General features: G+C 47.0%; 7 protein-coding genes across 7 annotated transcripts; 4 read left to right on the plus strand and 3 right to left on the minus strand.

Moving 5' to 3' along the window:
• Positions 1–2,636: 2,636 nt before the first annotated feature.
• Positions 2,637–4,753, plus strand: BHQ10_007370 (uncharacterized protein; the record flags this gene model as incomplete). Its single annotated transcript, XM_040880058.1, has 3 exons — positions 2,637–2,745; positions 2,807–3,010; positions 3,066–4,753. 3 exons carry the CDS (start codon positions 2,637–2,639, stop codon positions 4,751–4,753), a joined length of 2,001 nt encoding a protein of 666 aa, XP_040735873.1.
• Positions 4,754–6,160: 1,407 nt separating this feature from the next.
• On the minus strand, positions 6,161–6,875 carry BHQ10_007371 (uncharacterized protein; the record flags this gene model as incomplete). Its single annotated transcript, XM_040880059.1, has 2 exons — positions 6,161–6,759; positions 6,830–6,875. 2 exons carry the CDS (start codon positions 6,873–6,875, stop codon positions 6,161–6,163), a joined length of 645 nt encoding a protein of 214 aa, XP_040735874.1.
• Positions 6,876–10,316: 3,441 nt separating this feature from the next.
• BHQ10_007372 (uncharacterized protein) lies at positions 10,317–11,393 on the plus strand (the record flags this gene model as incomplete). Its single annotated transcript, XM_040880060.1, has 1 exon — positions 10,317–11,393. The coding sequence occupies one exon, from the start codon at positions 10,317–10,319 to the stop codon at positions 11,391–11,393; it is 1,077 nt and encodes a 358-aa protein (XP_040735875.1).
• Positions 11,394–12,077: 684 nt separating this feature from the next.
• On the plus strand, positions 12,078–12,512 carry BHQ10_007373 (uncharacterized protein; the record flags this gene model as incomplete). The annotated part of the gene is made up of 1 exon (XM_040880061.1): positions 12,078–12,512. The coding sequence occupies one exon, from the start codon at positions 12,078–12,080 to the stop codon at positions 12,510–12,512; it is 435 nt and encodes a 144-aa protein (XP_040735876.1).
• A 139-nt stretch (positions 12,513–12,651) lies between these two features.
• On the minus strand, positions 12,652–14,205 carry BHQ10_007374 (uncharacterized protein; the record flags this gene model as incomplete). The annotated part of the gene is made up of 3 exons (XM_040880062.1): positions 12,652–13,759; positions 13,806–13,907; positions 13,976–14,205. 3 exons carry the CDS (start codon positions 14,203–14,205, stop codon positions 12,652–12,654), a joined length of 1,440 nt encoding a protein of 479 aa, XP_040735877.1.
• Positions 14,206–14,430: 225 nt separating this feature from the next.
• Positions 14,431–16,252, plus strand: BHQ10_007375 (uncharacterized protein; the record flags this gene model as incomplete). Its single annotated transcript, XM_040880063.1, has 4 exons — positions 14,431–14,569; positions 14,621–15,021; positions 15,425–15,523; positions 15,578–16,252. 4 exons carry the CDS (start codon positions 14,431–14,433, stop codon positions 16,250–16,252), a joined length of 1,314 nt encoding a protein of 437 aa, XP_040735878.1.
• Positions 16,253–16,579: 327 nt separating this feature from the next.
• BHQ10_007376 (uncharacterized protein) lies at positions 16,580–17,735 on the minus strand (the record flags this gene model as incomplete). The annotated part of the gene is made up of 2 exons (XM_040880064.1): positions 16,580–16,914; positions 16,970–17,735. 2 exons carry the CDS (start codon positions 17,733–17,735, stop codon positions 16,580–16,582), a joined length of 1,101 nt encoding a protein of 366 aa, XP_040735879.1.
• Positions 17,736–19,401: the final 1,666 nt, after the last annotated feature.

Genomic DNA, 19,401 nt, shown 5'->3' on the forward strand with positions numbered 1-19,401 from the left:
GTGCTTATCGAGTTATAAAATTAGATGATCCAAAAAGGCTCGGGCTCCTGAATGAAGACTTGAAATAATAAATACCACTGTCTGCACTATTTGCATATGAGTTTAAGTAGACATACTTGCCGACATTTCAATGTTCCAGGGTTAATTACTGATCTGGATTGCTACCTAGGACTGGTATGAGAGATACATCATGGAACCGAAGGTTGTCTTGCATCCATTTACCGTGCATTCCAGGGCAGCTTAAAGAAGGTTCTTCGATGATTGTACGCTCATTCGAGAAAGGCTTGAGCTATCGACAGTAATACCCAGTAAAAGACACATATTTCACTTCAAATCCAAATGAGATGTGAAGCTGTGGTCTTAAATAGGTATGAGAGTAGGGTTTAGCGAGGCAACCCCACTTCCCAATCAGCATGAGATGCGTAGTGTGCGAGTCATCAAACTTAATAAAGCGTTATAAGATCGTTAAATACATAGTGCAATCACAGTGTGATAGTCCAATCCTCCATTTTTAAAAAGTACCTTTTTGTGAATTGTGTCGACTTCTGCTAATCTCTAGCTAATCTAGAAGAGAATTAAGCATAGAGTACGGAGCAGAGTAATCATTATTATTCCCGAATACCGATGAGACCGCTAACATGATTACGTATAACAATATGTCGGTCGCTGGAGATACAACGTCGTATAATGTGTTGTGTGGTCTCTGGTGAGTACAGTACCAATCGGGACAAATTTACAAGAGTTTTAGAAATGCTACTAATTTTAACTATTTTGGAATATGACCCAACTTATGTGGTGCAGACTTCAATGCTAATTGTCTAGATCGAGGCTAGGGCCGGTGCATCGTTTTGGCGGCTAATTTCTTATTCTGGATGGAGGACATTAATTTCTAATTATGGACTATGCAAGATGTGAATAGTACTAATTAGTCGACCGCGATGCTACTAAATTTACACTGTATTCGAAGAGCTAGAGACTTACTGACATTAAGTTCAAAAGCAATATATGGACAGAAGACCGATGGTTGGATGAGATGCAAAGTTATTAATAGTTCAGATACTGCTGAAATTGAGACTAATTAGCCGCCTACTTTACATTATTTACCTCAAATAAGTGTGCAGAACTATGCAGAATGCAGATGCAACCTCGTGTTGCAGGGGGAAAAATCACTGTTAATTGCCAGATCGACTCAAAATAGACCTGATGTATGTGACAAAACTGCTACTAATTAAGGCAATCTGGCTGACTAGTCTGGCGTGTATGCAGCTTCCATCGTCTTATCACATCGGCACGGGTTCCCCTCCCCCACAAGGATGGGCCGGGCCTTGTGATCTGTTGAGCGGATCCCTGCAATCATGGTGGGTCTTCCGCCTGGTGCTACGGCGTAACCAGGAAACTTCAGTTACAGACTGTGTTGCCATTGGCGGTTTAATTAGGTGGCTTCTTACAGATCAGCGAATAAAAGCCGGACAATGAAAGCTTGGCAGGAACTCTAGCTTATTCACCCAAATGATTGGATCTCGTGCAATATTGCTCTTTTCTTCTTGCTGACCACTACTTATCTCATTGGACGAGCCGAGGAAATGAACAGAAGCCATTGGCTCCAGGCCTCTGCCAATGCTAGGTAGTATCCTTGCAAAAGGCCAATAATTGGGTGATGGCCAATATATCCGTACTTCGTACATACTTTGTAGGAGTAGCAGTAGTATCTATGACTTCCTACATTGAATTTTGATAGTCGCACATGTCGCGTCAACTGTTTCCAAATAAAGCACGAAACGTGGTTTCGGTATCCCTGAGCGCTTAGCAGAAGAAAGATCTTTGTCGATGATGTAAAGGTCTCCGGCGTCAGTGTTGGGTGCTCGATTCGTCCGGAGCAGCCAGCATAGAAGCAGGGCATAGATAGCGTTTGGCACTTCGACCGCCCTAGTCAGGCCGGAGCCCATCCTGCCCAACGTATCAAACGGCAGCGTTGATCGCGCAATGTTCGCGGCTACGTCGATTTGCAGCGCTGATAGGCCAGCCACTCGGACCGCTAGTGAAGCGCTAAGAAAAGCATCAGCCATATGAGCAGGTGCAATCTTCTGCCTAGCGTGCAGTAGTGCCATGCTCTTTCCCGTCAGGGCTAATCCTCACGCTAACGTCCTTCAGAAGGGCATCCCACCTGCATTGCATGCTCGACCTTGAATTATCCCAGCCAGCACTCGTCGCGTTTCCATTCGCTCTGCTTCTTCTTGCGTGTGTGCTTGCAGCGAACTCCCCTGTGGACCCCACAGACCAACCGCACATCTCTCCCTCACCTTAGTACGATGTTTCTATTTTGGACCGAACACTTTGGTCTAGCTCAAAATGCACTTCAAGCTCGACATATTAAGATGTCTTCATTTCCTTCAATTCAATCCCATGAGTCAGGCTTAAGTTCAAGAACATCTCAAGTCGCCATTCATCCTTATCTTGCTCAGGCAACGAGCAGTGCTCGATAGTTCGGCTTCACTCTACACTGCTCTCAAGCAGCTGGCTTCGCGATTCCCATTGTCTTATCGGCCTGGCGCTGCGTTGTCTGTACTGCACAGACCAAAATTCTTTTACAGCTCTTCTAAGCTTGGGTTATCGCTCCGCAATAAAATTATAACACCATGTCGGACCTTTCGGATACTTCAGTGACCAAAGGCAAAGCGCCGCAGAAGAGAAGGGCAATTGCCAATGACATCGCTTCCGGCCGACATCATAAGAGATCACGCTCAGGTTTGTTGCGCAAAACTCATACATCCCAGTAGCTATTCCTCTGATAAAGACTTCTCAATAGGATGTTACACATGCCGTTTACGAAGAAAGAAATGCGACGAGTCTCACCCCTCCTGCCGAACTTGCAATAATCTTTGTGTGAAATGTGAATATGAACGCCCGGACTGGTGGTCGAGCTCGGAACAGCGCAAGGTGCACAAAGAAAGAATCAAGAATAAGATTAAGCAGACAAAGTTGAACGAAAAGAATCAGAATGCGCTTCTCGGTATGGAACATATCATTGTCTCCTCTATGTCTACTGCTAACTTAGGTATGTCTAGGTCGCCGAGGTCGCCCAACACCTCTAGGTACACCATGCGCCCCTGAGTTCAATTTCAATCGCCCCTTTTATGCAGAAGCATATGATCCATTCGCATCCAACTTACCCACACCTGCCTTTCCGCCTACCCCGTTTGGACAATTTCCTCCTTATGAAGTCGATGTCAGAACAGAGCGCCAGCTGTTCGTCAATGACATTCAAACCCGGGTCGATACCTCATTTTCTACCTTCAATACATTTGCACCCCCTCAGCTTCACACAACCCTTCCCAACTTCCCAGAGAATGAGTGGATGCCACAATTTGCGACAATGCCAACAATCCCACCAGTACCTTTCAACCATGACGCAGGCCCGGCCTTTGGACCGGCCAGGACACAGTCCCATTTGGTGATGCAAATGAATATTCCAGTTGATGACTGCGATCGTCCTTTACTCAACCACTTTGTCGATAATGTGCTCAGGCTTATTTTCCCGATTGCTGAGGCTCATCAGGGAGGCCTTGAACGTGCTAGAGCTGTCCTACATTCGTTGGAAAATAACAAGTCGTACTTGCATTGTTGTCTCAGTGTCGCGGCTATTCACCTGAAGAGCACGATTGGGATTGAAGGGGAGGTTATTGACCATGACATTTTAAGGCACCGATTTGAGGCAATATCCCAGCTATGCCAATCATTGAATGAAGATACTGAGCACGAGAAGATCCTGGAAGCTACGCTTGCTATGATCTTCTTTCACTGCTCTGTAGGTGGTCCTGATGACCACCTCCCGGATATCGCATGGAACGACCACTTTCATGCCGCAACCAGTTTGATCAATAAACTCGATCTTCCAAACGCTCTTATGCAGTCGAATGGCGCTTACACACGCCCACCTTTCAACATGACGCTAGCATCTTGGATTGATATTCTGGGCTCTACTATGATTGGCAAGACGCCGCAATTTGCTCATACGTATAGATCTAAACACCTAAGCGGTACCCCCTCCGGTCTTCGTGAATTGATGGGCTGTGACGACCGAGTGATGTATCTCATTTCTGAAATTGCTTGTCTCGATGCCCTGAGAGCAGAGGGAGTTGTTGACGACATGGCTGTTTGTTCTCACGTCCAAGCATTAGGGCAACAGCTTGAATTTACCGAGCCTGCGGACAAAAAACTTGAGACGCCCTACCACCCTATCAACGGCGCAATTCGCCCTGAGCAATTGACAAAGAATATAACCGCGGTATTCCGAATCGCAGCTCGCATCTATCTCTGCAGCCTTGTTCCTGGGTTTGACCGCAACCAAACGAGCACCATGAACCTAGTAGATGCCGTCACTCAAGCTCTTCAGGTTATTCCTGGAGGACCAGAGGGCTACGACCGACCTCTCGTATGGCCGCTGCTCATTGCTGGCGCATTTTCCGTTCCAACGAGTTCATTTCGCCAAGTTTTGCACCAGCGTGTGATCGAAATGGGCGATAATGCAGATTTCGGAAGCTTTGGACGTGCTTACAGGCTTCTCCAGGAAGTCTGGCGAGTGGCAGACGATCCAATCACACCAGTATCGGGAGACTTCCCTGCAGATTCGGATTTTAAACCAGATACATATACTTCCCCTCTCCGATCGCCACCTATGAGGGAGATCAAAAAGCGAAACGTGCATTGGCGCGATATCATGCAAAAGAAAGGGTGGAAATATCTACTCATTTGATTTAGTTTCACGCGCTTGTTGGAAGAGTTTGATTCGCACAAACAGGAGGTTTTCTAGGAGTTCGACAGGCATGGAGTTTATTTGGCGTTTCTACTTGGCTCTGTCTTGGTTACGTATTGGAGTTTTGGAATGATACCTGACGGCTGGCGGCAAGACTTTTAGTTCTTTGTTTATGTTGGTTTAGCAGTTTTATGACATCAAATGAATTGGTTAATGTCCATATCCAGGGTATCTGATGGTTGTAATATAATCCATATACAAGATTCACTAGTCTGATTTGAAGACTTTAAGAACATCTGCAGACCAATGAATGATCCGAGCTAAACCTCTTTTGAATTTAAAAGCTCAATAACCGCCCACTTGCAGGTATGTTGGCTGTTCTGGCGCTTCTTATACCAAGAACACGATTGGATCCATTCCGGTACAAAGAGAACCGATGCCATGGATCTGTCCACCGCAGGGTCCAACCCATGCTTATCTATTGAGTATAGTGTGCATGCTTAGCCGGCATGTGGTCGGTTAGCGATACTGAGTAGCGCTTGTGCCTCTTGGCTCGTTCTCCCCCTTCTCACGTTCAATGCAGGTCTATATTGATGGTAGGCCACCTCCTCCAGTCGTCGGATATGGCAAGGCTGAGGCGCCAAAACAGAGTTTTGCGCCGCTTGATTGAGCTATATTTGGTTTGTTTCAAGGTTTTGGCATTGCTTCTATTGGATGCTCTAGCACTACGCTTGGATGGTGTTCCATTTTGATACGGTTGAGTTTTCCAGCGGCTCTACTTGCGCCGATGCACTTGAACACATCAATTTGCCTCCTAGCGACGAGTCATACCTGAAATCTAAAAAGTGCAATATGGTGGAGTCTACCAGTTGCAGTGGTTTGGCTTTGGTATAGGCGCCATGTTGTGATAGTTATGGCGGTTGATCCTGCGAGACAGGAGAGTGAGGGCTGTGGTGGACCTGGCCTGACTTATGTTCTGCCGGTGTCCTGGCATTGTATCTAGGCTTTGGTACGCGCGGTGATGTAGTAACATGGCGATTCGCCCTCTATAACCGGAATTGTCATGGAAGCGATGCGCTGGAAATGAGGTTAATTTAGTTGCGCCGTTGCGTAGGTCTTAGGTCTGTTCGATGTGAGTCGTATGAATCAAATAAGACTAGAATGAGAAATTTGTATACAACATATCCTAAATGCTTGTAAAGGGTCGCAAATTATCTATCTATACACATTGAATAAATCCCAAATAACCAAATTGGCATAATTTTGCTATTGTGGTAGTGAGAACAGTACTCCTAGGAACATCCCATGTTGGAGAAAAAAACAAAAACGACCATTCGAGGCCATGTCAAACATATCAATGACAACAAGAAGAAAGTCGACTTAGACTTAAGAATAAGCCATCGTGTCTTACTGTCTCTTTTTGCTACCTTGACGGCTTGTTCCTCGGGTGGCGACAGGAGATTCAGGACGTTCCTTCTTGGAAGAACTCTCTGAGCTCTTTTCGTTGAGCTTTTCAAACTCTTGCTGGTCCTTCTTCTCCGCATACCACTGACCAGCTTGGAGAATCAAAACACCAACCAAGATGAGCGCAAGGATAGTATTGCTGGCAGCCAATACTTTGAGGCTGTCCTCACGACCAAGTACCTGCTCAGCATCCTCTTCGTTTCCGGCCAATTCAGCACCATAGATACCGCCGCTGACGAGTCGGAGACCCTTGACAATGTTGGCAATGTAGACGGTGACACCGCAAACGTATAAAACCAAGCTAGCTCCATCGAAAAGCATGTTGGACTCGGAGGGCTTGTACAATTTGGCAAGCATTCCAGCAAGTCCGACGAAGATGACGATATGCAGAATGCGCGGAATCAGTGGTGGAGATGCATGGAGAAAGCGGAGGTGCGCTTCAAGATAGTCGTAGTGCGACGGAGGAGTAGGTTCACCGGCCCATAGCAATGGGTAATCATAAGGGAACAGAGAGAAGACAATTCCCAGGAAGAAGCATACCGCTGTAGAGTGTCAGATAGAGTTAGCCGATGATCCTGAAAATAAGGAAGCGTTGGACGATAGAACACTTACGGCCAACGATGAGGAAGGTCGCGAACGACCCACTCTTGAAAGCCATGATGAGGCGACGAAGGAGACTTCAACAGATGACGATGTAGATCGCTGAAGATGGTCGGAAGAGTTTTCCGAATGATAGAAGTCCTTGATGTCAGAAGAAAATAAGGGAAGTAATGGCGCAATGGGTTTCAGAGATATTGACGGGGGTTGTTCTACTGTGGAGCTGTAGCGAGCTGGAAGAGCCAAGAGTCAGATAAGGCGCCAGAGATATCACCGGCCAATCACATATTATCATTTATATATGACAAGCCGGCGCTAAGCCGCATTCGCTGCGGATGCCTGAGGCCACGAGATAGAGTGGTAGTATTCGCTTAGTCAACTTGCAAACGATGAGTGTCCTTTCCCCTGAGATACAGTTATCGCGTGCTACGGATATTCGCTGGGAGGCACTTGTACACAGTTCATCAAGAATTTGTAGCTATTCGCTGCAATGCAGGCAGACATCAGCGATCAGATTGTGATGAAGTGTTTGCCGTTCACATCTTGTGGTGTTGTGAGCTTCGTACACGGATTGCAAGTATCTCAAGCAGATACCTGCAAGCAAATTGAGCTTCTAACTAGCTTATATGGCTAATGTGTGACCATTCTTCATGATTTTTTCGATGGCTCGGCTATTCTTCGAGTTTCAAGATTGCGGTTTCGGTATCAGCCTTATGTCTCGTATTTCAACGATATCCATGCAGATGTCATCGAGCCCGGAAATTGCAGCGTCCAACAATTGTGCATTTGACAGATTTGGAGCGACATCTCGGGACGCTAAAGAAACGACCAGGAAGCGGACACACACAAAGAGGTCATCCGAAAACGGATTTGGTCAATGCTATATCGGTTGCCAACGGTTGTATCATTTCTGAGAATTAGAAGCCCTTCTAACACATTGGTGGAGTAGATGACGCGGCATCGCGCTAATCACGCCTTGTTGCCCGTCAAAGAGGTTGAAACGTATTGAGAGACGTCGACACCTGCCTAATTCCTACTGTGTACGTATCTCACGTACGTCTGCCGTCTGCGAATATGATGCCACAAAACGCGACAGATTGCCAACACGGGTTATTCATGGTGGATGTGGCTTGAAGTGTCTAACTCAAAACACCTGAGTCATTTACCTCGGGTCTCATTGAGAACCAGTGGGGGGCAAAGATATCGAATGATTCTCTGTCAGAAAGGCTGTCCGTTATCAGAGAATATCTAATCTATTATCCTTTCTCGGAGGATTTAAATAAGTTGCAGACCGTCAGATCCTGATCGGTCGTAACAAGGTATCCCGAATCGAAGTGATCAATCTGACCATATCGACTCTGTCAACACATCGAAACCGCAAAAGACTTGCTCACGCGCCTGATCGGAGTAACTAATCGCCAGCTAGTAGACCCGTAATTAGAGTAGCCAACACAGTTTGCGGTGGCCAAGACGGACATCTCAGGAGGCAGCGAGAGATCATTGGGGAGTCCAAGGCCCGCCAAAAAGCTTGATCTGCCACTCTCCCGGGCGGTCGGTGCTTGCCGCTTTGTTCACCTGCCTGATCCATCTCTGCTCCATCACTCTTTCCCTTCTGGCACACGCTCGTTCTCTCTTCGACTTCCCCTCTTCATAACCTTCGCAAGAGGCTTTTCCCTTCTTGAGCAGCATAGCACTATATAGTCCCATCTACTATTGTCACCATTCCTTCGTTGACTACGGTGGTCTAACTCAACAGGACCTTGCCGCGTGTCCCTCAGCATTCCCCGCCCCATTCACAGCTTGGGTCTTGGCTATTCACGAGGCCACTTCGTCCCAGTCCTACGTCCTTCAGACACAACCCTCATTCGCAAATAAACAGTCTGATACATCGCGCGCGAATCAGCTTCCTACCAGCCGTTTCTCACACCCAATCGTCGCCGCGTCAAGATCATGAATCCCTGAAGACAACGCTGAAATCTCTCATCCTCCGTTTCGCGTCGTCGCCCGACTCCGCTCCGCTGCATGCCGCCCCTCTCATCGTGTCTTTTGTCTCCTCACAAGATACATTCGCGAACACTGGATGAAGCCTAAAATTCGTTGAACGATACTCCAACTCAAAAGTTTATAAGTCTTGCGACCGCGTCCACCGCTGGATGCCTTCCTGAAGAAACGATCACTCCGGCGCGAGTGATATAGTAACACGACGTGCGAACGATATAAATACATTCATTGTATGGATTACTGCCGAGGGTCATGACCGCCGAACCCTTGTCCGGTGCAGACCCTCCATCACCACGGAACGGGTGGGTGACTAAATTGGCGACGCGCTTCCATAATCGGAAAAGAAATATTTCCGAATTCTATGTTCAGCCAGACGACCCTTGGAGGGCATATTTCCCCGGTGATGTTATTAAGGGCACTGTAGTCCTTACGGTCGTCAAGCCGGTCCGGATAACCCACCTTGTCGTTTGTCTACACGGCTATGTGAAAGTTTTCAAGGCGACTGTTGCTCCTGGGGAGATAGGTCCAGATATCGGGTTTGTGGGTCCTGGCCGTGGAAGAAGGACTGGAGAGTATATGGGAAATGGTCTCGCAACCTTGTTCGAAGATGAGTTGGTTCTTTGCGGAGACGGACGCCTCAAGGAAGGCATTTATAAGTTCAAATTTGAATTGCAGCTTCCTCCATACAAGCTCCCAAGCAGCCTCAATGTATGAAAGCCTATCCCATTGCAAGCAGCTGATCTTTCCATCTGACAGTCTTGGTGTTTAGTTTGAACGTGGGACCATTTCATACACTATTACAGCGACATTGACCCGCCCAATCACCATCAGTCCTACCATTTCCTGTCATCGTCGAATCACCGTTCTGGAAGACATTGACATTGCACAATTCCCTGCGCCGAAGCCCCGAGTTGTATCGTTAGAGCCAGTTTCAAAAAAGTCCAAGGTTCGAATAAAGCAAAAGGGCTCGGTTGGCGAGCAGACGCAGGACCTGGCTTCCTCGACGCTTGGAGTGCAGGAGATCTTGCCTCCTTTAAGCCCTGCGCCTAGTGAAATAAGTGGCTCCAGTCGTCGAAGCACAAGTAGTCAAAGTTTTCGGATCGTTCACGATCCTCAAAGAACAGCCAGCATACGAAGCAGCGAAGCGCGAAGTATATCGACATCTTTAGCAGAGAAAACTATTACCGCTACTGCCGAGCTACAAAGGTCGGGAGCGTTACCCGGCGACACTATTCCAGTACGAATTATGATTAATCACAATCGTCAAATTCGAAGTCCTCATGGTATTATCATTACTCTATATCGACAAGGTCGCATTGACATACMCCCCGCCATACCCCTTGGGCCTTCTGACGCCGAAGGCAAAAAAGTATATGAGGACTTCATACCAAAGTCAAGAACGGGACTAAGTGGTCTTTCTCTTGGAACGAGCAGGAGCAACAGCGTATTCCGCAAGGACCTTTTTCAGACATTTGCCCCCGTTATCATCGACCCTATCACAATGACCGCGACGGTCAAAACTTCAATCCGTATTCCAGAGGATGCATTCCCCACTATCACTCGCGTACCAGGAGCAATGATTAGCTTTAGATATTATGTTGAGGCAGTCATCGATCTTCGTGGAAAGTTGACTGCTCAAGACCGATTTCTACCTTGGTTGAACATGGGGACTTCTGGTGCTAATTTCTCCCCTGGTGGCCATGTCATCACTACTTCCGGTCAACAGATCGGTGGCCCAGCAACATCAAACTGGTCCACTAATATCTTAGATACCGACCCTATTCGCCGTGAAAAGGGCGTCGTAGCTATGATGTTTGAGGTTGTTGTTGGAACGAGGGATTCCAGTCGGAAGCTGCAGCAAAATATAGATGAATCCTTATCAGTCACCGCCGATGCTACTAATACACTACAACCGGCTGCCCAGGACGTCGATCACGATATTGAATATACTGACGGGGATGTGAATGGGGAAGAGCACTACGATGAAGGCGACTATTATGCAGAAGACGGATATTATGACTATGAAGAAGAAGGATCATATTGGCCTGATCATCCCCCTTCGCAGGATCAACACTGCGGTCCGCCCGAAGAACTCAGAAATGGGCTCGGCACGCAAGAACCAGAGGATGAAAAATCGCGACTGCAGCGAGCTGAAGCGATGTTACTACCTAGTCGGCCACCTGGGGAATCAAGTAGTGGGCCCCATAACGCAGGTTCTACACCCACGGCGCCTGATATTTCTGAGGACGACCATACGTTTGGTCATCACACTTTTTCCGACAGCGGTCATGTGAATATAGTCCCATCATCTACGATTTCCGTTGATACTGTCGTACCTGGTCCAAGTCACAGCCATTTACCTGATATCCCGAACTATGAGCATACGGACGATAAACATGAGCTTGAAAGGCGCCGATTGATGGAGGAAGCCAGCGCTCCATCGTCCACTCAACATGTCGACCGCGTCATGACTTCAGGACCCCATATGACACCTACAGCGCCGATATTAGAAGAAGAGGATGAGCTTAGCAATTTACATCCAGAGACCGATGAGTCTCTTCCTTCTTATCAGCGTTAAGTCAGTGTCTACTGCATATAACGAAATCGATCTCTGCTATTTGCTTTTCGCGGATGAACACATTTTTTGTATTGCGACGATACCACTGCTGTTGACATTTGGCTCGATATTTAGGTTGTTGGCGTTGAACATTTTAAAAGGCGATCAAAATTAGCCCTTTTCTATAGACATGGGCATTGGCATTGTGTTTTATTGCATCAGAACAGGAGTCACATCCATTTTTTGTTTGTGTCATGTTTACACAGATACAGATTCGATTTCATGTGATAATATCGAATATATCTTTCTTTTCTTCCCCGAGTACTATCTGGTCCCTAGGTGGCTTTAAAAGTTGCTCGTGATCAACTACCTAGGCCGCCTCTACAACCGCACCCGGCCCCGTAAATATCATCGGGACCAATGATCATAGAAATCACCAACACATTTACGGTTTATCTCAATGTCTCGACTTATTTGATCAGAAATCGTTAATGATCATTTTCTTTAAGAATAGGTCATGTGATGTCATATTACCATCATGTCTGATGTCAGGGTTGACACGCCCCATGATATAAGAACCAGCGGCGCAGTGGGAGTCAAGCATCTTCAATCTTTCCAAAGCCCACAAAACTTAATCCATTACACAATTCAACATAGTCAAGCACCACTTCTCCTATCCGCGTTATCCATCAGTCCTCAACAAAAATGTCTGGCAACGACTCTCACCGCGGTGGCATCCTTTCAGAGATGGCTCCTACTGGAACCACGATGCCTAATGATGCCGGTCTTCAAAATACCATCCCATCAAAGGCACGCCTAGATCAGCAAGGAGAGGACCATCGCTTCAGCTACGATGGACTTGCCCAGCCCAATATGGCTTCTGCCGCCGACAACGCCACTGATATGCCACGAAGCGCTCGCGATGTAGGCCAGACTGGTGAAGTTATGACCGGGACTGGTGATTCTCTACCGGCAGAAATTGAGACCAAAAATTTACACTACCAAGCCAATGATCCTGGCGCCAAGGGTCATGACCGTACATTCAAGCATGCCGTGAAGAACCGCGGCGCGTTCGATAAGTTGGTTGGCGACGATCCTGAAGGAGCTCAAGCTGTTGCCGAGCCCGAGCAGAGGGCTTAGATATTTGCTGCACGGAGCTAGGGTATTTCGAATGGCGTGTATTATTATAGAAAGTTTCTGAGGTGTATATATATTATTTTATTGCTTGAAATGCCAAATGACAGTCTCGACTGCTAAGCCATGATATGTAATATCATTTTCACGTAAAAGTCACAGAAGGGCCGGTGAGGCCTTCGTAAATTTCCTCGAGAATATCTCGTTTGCGTTTCCTCGTGTCTAATTCGGCGTTGCCTGCAATGTCTGGTTCGTCCTCGGGTACACGAGACACCCACGTTCTGATAGTACCATCGCCATGAGCCGAAAACAATTCCAAACCTTCTCCAGATCCTCCATTGCCTCGCCAAGCTAAGTCATTGATCCTTCCAGCGCTCAACGCACTTGATTTGCCTATACGTTGTTGGCGAGTAGCTGACATGAGTCCCGGAACTTTCAGTGTCTTAATGAATGTCCCGTCTCGTATCTCAAACATTAAGATTTCACCACGGTCCTCTTGATCGTTGAAGTTCGGCCATAGTAGAATCTCATGTCCGGCCTCAATGAGACTACTCGGCAATATGAGCGGGACTCTTTCAGCAAGATGTGTGGACGCGCTATTTCGAAGTCGAGGACCGAAATGTACAAGTGTATTAGCACCCGTTGTTGCATCCCACACCCGAAGACGTGAATCTTGGCCAGCAGTAATCAAATGATTACCGTTTGAGGTCCATCTGATTCCGGTCAAGGCGCCATTATGGGCACGCCCATGACGAGTGAAAGCGTGATGTTTTGCGACAGAGCCCGAAGTCTCGCTATGTGCAGACACTCCCGCTGTATTATCCATATCTAAGGACCCAATGGCGGAGCTTGTACCTGCTTTGCGAATATCGAATATAATAGCTCGGTTATCTGTTGACGCCGATGCAAGAATATACGGCCGGTGAGGAGCCCAGTCCAAAGACAATACAGCCGAGTCATGACCGAGAAGTGTATGCGTTGCCAATCCGCTCCGCAAGTCGAGAAGACGGATGGTCCTTTCGGACGTTCCGGCTGCAATTAAAAGTGTTGAAGCTGAATGCGACGAAAGCGAATGGCAATACGGTGTTGCATGAAGATCGAAGGTGTGCGCGGGAGTAATTTCAGCATTTCCGATGGCTGATAACTTCAATGTGTTATCGCGAGATGTTGTGAGAATAGTGGATGGCGTCGGATCAAATGGGTAAATGGATATTGATGTCAGCGAATGGGTGTGAGCAAGCGCATGTCGGGTTCTTCGGAGAGTTAGCAGATTCGAAGAATAGCCAAAAATGGTCCTACCTATTCAGTGAAGCCTTGGTATCGTAAATATACTGAAGCTCTGAGCCCCTGTCGTCAAGATCCCACAAACGAATGGAAGGATCAGCGCCACCTGACACCAGACTAACATGAAATAAGTCAGTCAGTCAGGTACATATAATACTCGATGACATCTGGAAGTTATCGCCTACTATCGTCCATAATGCCTGTCAATTGCAAGGACATTTACACCCGCTTTGTGGGCCAAAATCTCATCGTGTGTTTGCGATGTAGAATGCTCGTTTTCGTGAGCACCTTTGATGCTTCTAAACTGGATTCCTGGTGATGGCTCAAGGGACTGTATCAGACGAGAAGTCTGTGCTATGTAGAACTGCCGAGTTTCTATGGACCCGTGGGCCCTGTTCAGCAGAAAGGAATTCATACATCAGATGTATGTATACTAGACTTGACATCTGTTAATGTATCTTAGTGATGATATCATCCGAGTTGTAAGCGAACACGGTATCGGGTAAAAGTAAATCCGGATCGCCGTTATTGCGCATTCTTATCGCAATCGCGCTTTATCGATAAGAACCGGTTCATATTTGTGAGATGCGTCGGGGGAAACTTCTCAAAGGCTGTAATACTGACTTGCTGCCATGTCACCATGCCACCCTCCTCTAGTCAGATGAAACCAAGCGAAACCAGAGATCTTTCAGGAAGTGAATCAATCGAGGATAGCATCGATGAAGAATTGGCAAGCTCACGGCGCAAAAAGCGTCTGACTGTGTATGATGCTGTTGCTGGTAAATTGTCACGTCGAAGATGAGGCTGAAATAACTCGCTAATGATATCAGGCAGATTAAATCGTCAAGGATCCACCTTCCACTCGTATACGTCTCGATGGAGGCGTAATGTCTCCTCTACCCGTGCTGTTCGACCATCAAATGACATACTGTCCCGCTTGCAAGGTGATGACAATTTGGGAGATTGGTGTAACGAGGAAACCCTGGATGATGTCCCTCTTCCTGAATCCGAGATCATCGAAGCTATTCAGTCCTATGCGGGTCATTTCTATGCGAACACAACTGACAGTCGTCGAACGGAGCATTTCTCTAGTATGAATGGATCTGCTCTAATTGCAATGGGGGTCCTGTTGGAAGAGCTGGGAAGCGAATTGCTAGGAGAGACTGGCGACATGGTCTTGGTGGAACGCGAGGATAGTGATGACTATGATTCTGGTCACTATGCTAGCGACGTTAGTATCAGTAGTAGCGCTCACACCGGAAAGACAAGCAGAAAGCGGTCGGCTTCAATAATGAGCAGAGGCACATCCAAAAATATGTCGGGGACTGAAGAGGAATCTAGTTCTTCTCGAAAGAGAGCGAAGAACAAAAAACGTCGTCTTGATAAATCAGCTGCGCGGTCGACGGCCGTCCAAACAGAGCACAGTGCGGATGTAGTGGTGATCAGCGATGACTGAAGACCACGAGATTGTTGACAGAGTAAGGAGAATGGAGACTTGGAGGGTTTTTGTGACCAAAATTGTCATGTGTTGAGTCACTTGCCCTCTATGGCTCGTGGGTCGCTCCTTCCCAGTTTGTCTCCTGCCGCGAAACGACCTCATTAGAAACAATCATCCATCTTTCAACCTTTATCAGTCACTACTTGTGCCATACTACGACTGCATTCTGCAAACAAAGAATCCTTCCTGCCGGGTCTACAGTCTATCTACTCTGCGTCGCTTCTCGAAGGAAATGGTAAGTCTATATTTTACTCGTCAAGATTGAAGGCTTACTGACAAATGGATACAGCCTCCTCGAATTAAGGCAGTTTCGCCTGAGGTGAAGCAGAAAATGATACTCGATCACATACGCTCGACTTGTACTTGCCATACACTCAAAGACTTGGAGAAGATGTTGCCTTCTGTTGCTAGTATCAACGGCATTCAGGTCAAGGATTTTATCACTGGACTATCGAATGATAATAAGATACGCATGGAGAAGATTGGTAGCAACAACTGGTACTGGAGTTTTTCTAGTGACGAAAAGCGCGAGCGTGAAAATGCACAGGAGGGATTGATGCGAGAATTGAATCGCCTTACCAGATCCGTCGAGCAACTTGAAGATGAGCTACAAAAGAAGCAGGCTGCTGCCAAGGAAGAGGAAGGGGCTCGTGATCCTATGGACATTGAGATAGAGAGACGGACTCTCATGGAGCGGAAGGCTGAGCTATCTACCGGAACCGAGCAATTGCAAGCACAAAAGACTGTTTTCGAAGACAACGGTATTTCCAAGATCAAGAAAAGAGCCGACGAGATCACTAAATGGACGCGGGAAACAGAAACATGGGAAGATAATATCAGCATTATGGAGCAATACCTCTATAAGCTTGCCGGGGAAGATCGCGGACTAGTGGAGGCGATCAAGAAGCAGTGCTATGGTGTTGATTACGAGGATTACCATGATATGGCTGAATCTCAGTATTGATAAATCACTGTTTGTTTAGATCAATTGCAGAATTTTCAAACGTGGCTTTTATGACATTGTACCTCTCCAGACTATGCCTGTAATCCAGACTAAAAAAAGTACCTAATAGCGATGATGATAGCTTCCAAGGTGGATCGTGCTTTGACAAACGCCGTGATAAAAAGTGAAGGAATGATAGCAACGGTATGTATCCATGAAAGAAAAAAGGAACGGTGGCCATTAGACGTGACGATGGTATATGACAGGCTAAATTGCACAAAATGCGAGCTGCATGTAAGAACCAACAGAAAGAATTTGCTTTCTACAATATGAAAGTAGAGTAAGAGTTTATTCGCCAGCAGTAACCTCAGTTGGTGAGAAGGAAAAAGGACTACGTGGCAGATCCGGTGTACGCGGACTCAAAGCTTTTGCGAATAAGTCGTCGGCCGAGTCTGAAGTTGCAGAGCGAGTTAAGGGATCCATGAGGCCGATATCGCTAATCTCGCTGCTGTTGTTTTGTGCCTGCTGAATATATGACGGAGGATGGTAAGCCACTATACGTCTGGCATCTGTGGCGTTGTCCAAGGCAGCGCCGTGAAAAGAACTGAATGAAGACACGGCTATATCAGGGGATTGGGGAGACAAGGGATGGGCCTGTCCATCTCGTTGAGGAGCTTCATCGTCTAAAAACGTAAGTTTACCTATGTCCTGTTGGAGTATCCGAAGTAGCTTGCTCACCTTCTGTTCTCTTTCCAGCTTCCTTGTCGCTAGTGTCCAATTTCAATCCTCTAAGTTTCTCACCGAGTCTACTACCCGCGGTTGGAGTAAGTGGCGTCAATGGTGGTAGAGATGCGGAAGACGGGCCAGGTGAGGCTGTTGAAGAGACATCAATCGCAGATAGCGGCCCTAACACACCAAAGTTTGCCTCTATCCATTCCTTCTCTTGTATTGCCATCTGCAACGCGACTCCCTCAACATTGATCAGGGATTCCTCTCTGATCTCCTTATCGAGTGCTTGCAATCTTTTCTTTGCCCATTTCGTATGTAAGACACCCTTCTTTCCTGCTGTGCGTGCGGTAGCGCCTAACTCAGGTGGGAATATCGCGGGTAACGGATTTATATTGACTGAATCCGGTTGTTTAACTGTCGACGCTGAATTCGGTTGTGGCACGTAACTAAGATTCACGACAGGAGGGACAGTAACACCCGGTGGCAATAAAAAGTAGAAGCGTCGCGTTCTCTCGTTCGTCTGTTCATCGGCAGGKAGAACAGATATTTTGCCTTCCCATGAGACATGCCATGAACCTTGTGGCGATGGGCTAAAATCATCATCCTCCCATTCTACCATCAATATCTTTGTCCCGTCATTGCCTTTGCCAGCCTCAAATTCAAAGCGAGCAAAGGCTGTGATAGAGAGGCTATTAGTAGCGGAGAGGGGAGGGGTGGTGGCCCAAGCCGAGAAGCTACTTTCGTTCGAAAAGGACTGAGTCGAAGTTCCGAGCATGGCGATGTTATTCTTAGCCTAGGTTTCAGCTGGGTACTCAGCGGGGTGGAGGCTCGTTATCGACAGCTTGCACACACTGCACGGACACAGGTAGCGTTGGGGAAGCTCTCTCAGACTTCATTGTAGGGGAGGGGAGATCACGGGACTTCGAACGAACCCCTCAAAGAAATGCTGCTAGGCTACTAGTAGTAGTGATGACTGCGCCGCGAACATTACCTTATGAGGTAGAGAGCCAGTGATTGACAGCTGGTCGAATTGTGGTCGACGCGGATGATCGAATCAGACCGCGTGGTCGCTGCGGCCGATCAGCACGTCTAAATTTAGCAACACTCGAATGCAAGTCAATCACACCCTAGGTAATCGATTCGCGCTTCTCATTGGTTGTTGCGACAATCATCTAGCAAACACGACCTCAGGCCAGAATAATGGAATAACACCGTTGATAGCTTGGTATACCAGATATATACTAATATTCGCCTCTCTAATCCTACCAGTTGTGGTAGAATCCTTTTGTCGTGACTTTGTCTAGTCGTCTAATAGCTCAAGCCTTCCTACTTATCTATGCTCCATCATGGCTTGCTTCAATCTCGAACTTGAGGAGGGCATACGGATAATCTGTGTAGCGTGCTTTCAAAGATGTGGACAGGATTCGAGAAACGGCACAAGATAACTTCCGAACGTCTCAACTTGTCCATCCATGGATGTCACGGCGCGATCATGGACTTGATACGCGATTGGATGTTTATAGCTAAAATCATAATAAGAACCGAAACCATCACATCTATTGAGGCAGCCGAAGCCTCGCAATGCCTTCGTCCACTACCTCATTGGTCTGATTGTAATCTTTCTGCTTTCCAGACGTCCCCTTTCCGTTACAAGCTGGGCGGTTAGGGATGAAAACACGGAACTCATTCATCAACTATGCTCGTCGTTGATCCCATTTGCTGCGACTAAATATCAGAGCCGAGACACCTCTACCTGGGCAACAGCGTCAACCAAATGTGTCATATCCATTCATAACCTTTACAGACATTTGACGTTGTTTGTACAAGCTGCTATAGAACCATTCCTCATGTTTTACCTCTTCTGTTGGACCATTGGCTCTGGGCTACCACAAGAAATATCTGACCTGCTCTAGCCAACCCCTGTATCCACATTTAGGTACAATCCGGACTTGTGGTAGACGTAAAGGTGGGATCTATCTTCAGGATTCTTCAACATGAAGGCCATTCAGGATTCAGAGTTGATCATATAGGTCTCTATAAGATTTGTTGTGCAATTCTCAGGTATTCAAACATAAAGCTTGTGCGTGAACCTTATTGGTTAGGATCGAAGACGAGAGTGCCAGCGGCTACGTCACATCTTTATTTTGATGAAGACGACGATTGGATGCCACGCAGTAGATGCCATTCATGTACCCTTTAATATCTGGGGAGATGAAATATTCCCGCGCTACGATGAACTACGTGGGGCCAAGAAGAGTGTCTATAATTGTGAAATAATCATTTCTGATTGGTTCGATGGAGAATATAGTTCCTCTGATCAAGTATTCGTCTTCTGACATAAGCGCTGAGCCATACTCGGCGGCTTCCAGGAGAAGTCGCTGTCAGCCATGTAAATTGCAAGACAGTAACTAGATGACGGAGCAAAGATCTTTTCAGTGCAT

Source organism: Talaromyces amestolkiae, assembly GCF_001896365.1.
Source record: "Talaromyces amestolkiae strain CIB chromosome Unknown scaffold15.1, whole genome shotgun sequence".
Classification (NCBI taxonomy): Eukaryota; Fungi; Ascomycota; class Eurotiomycetes; order Eurotiales; family Trichocomaceae; genus Talaromyces; species Talaromyces amestolkiae.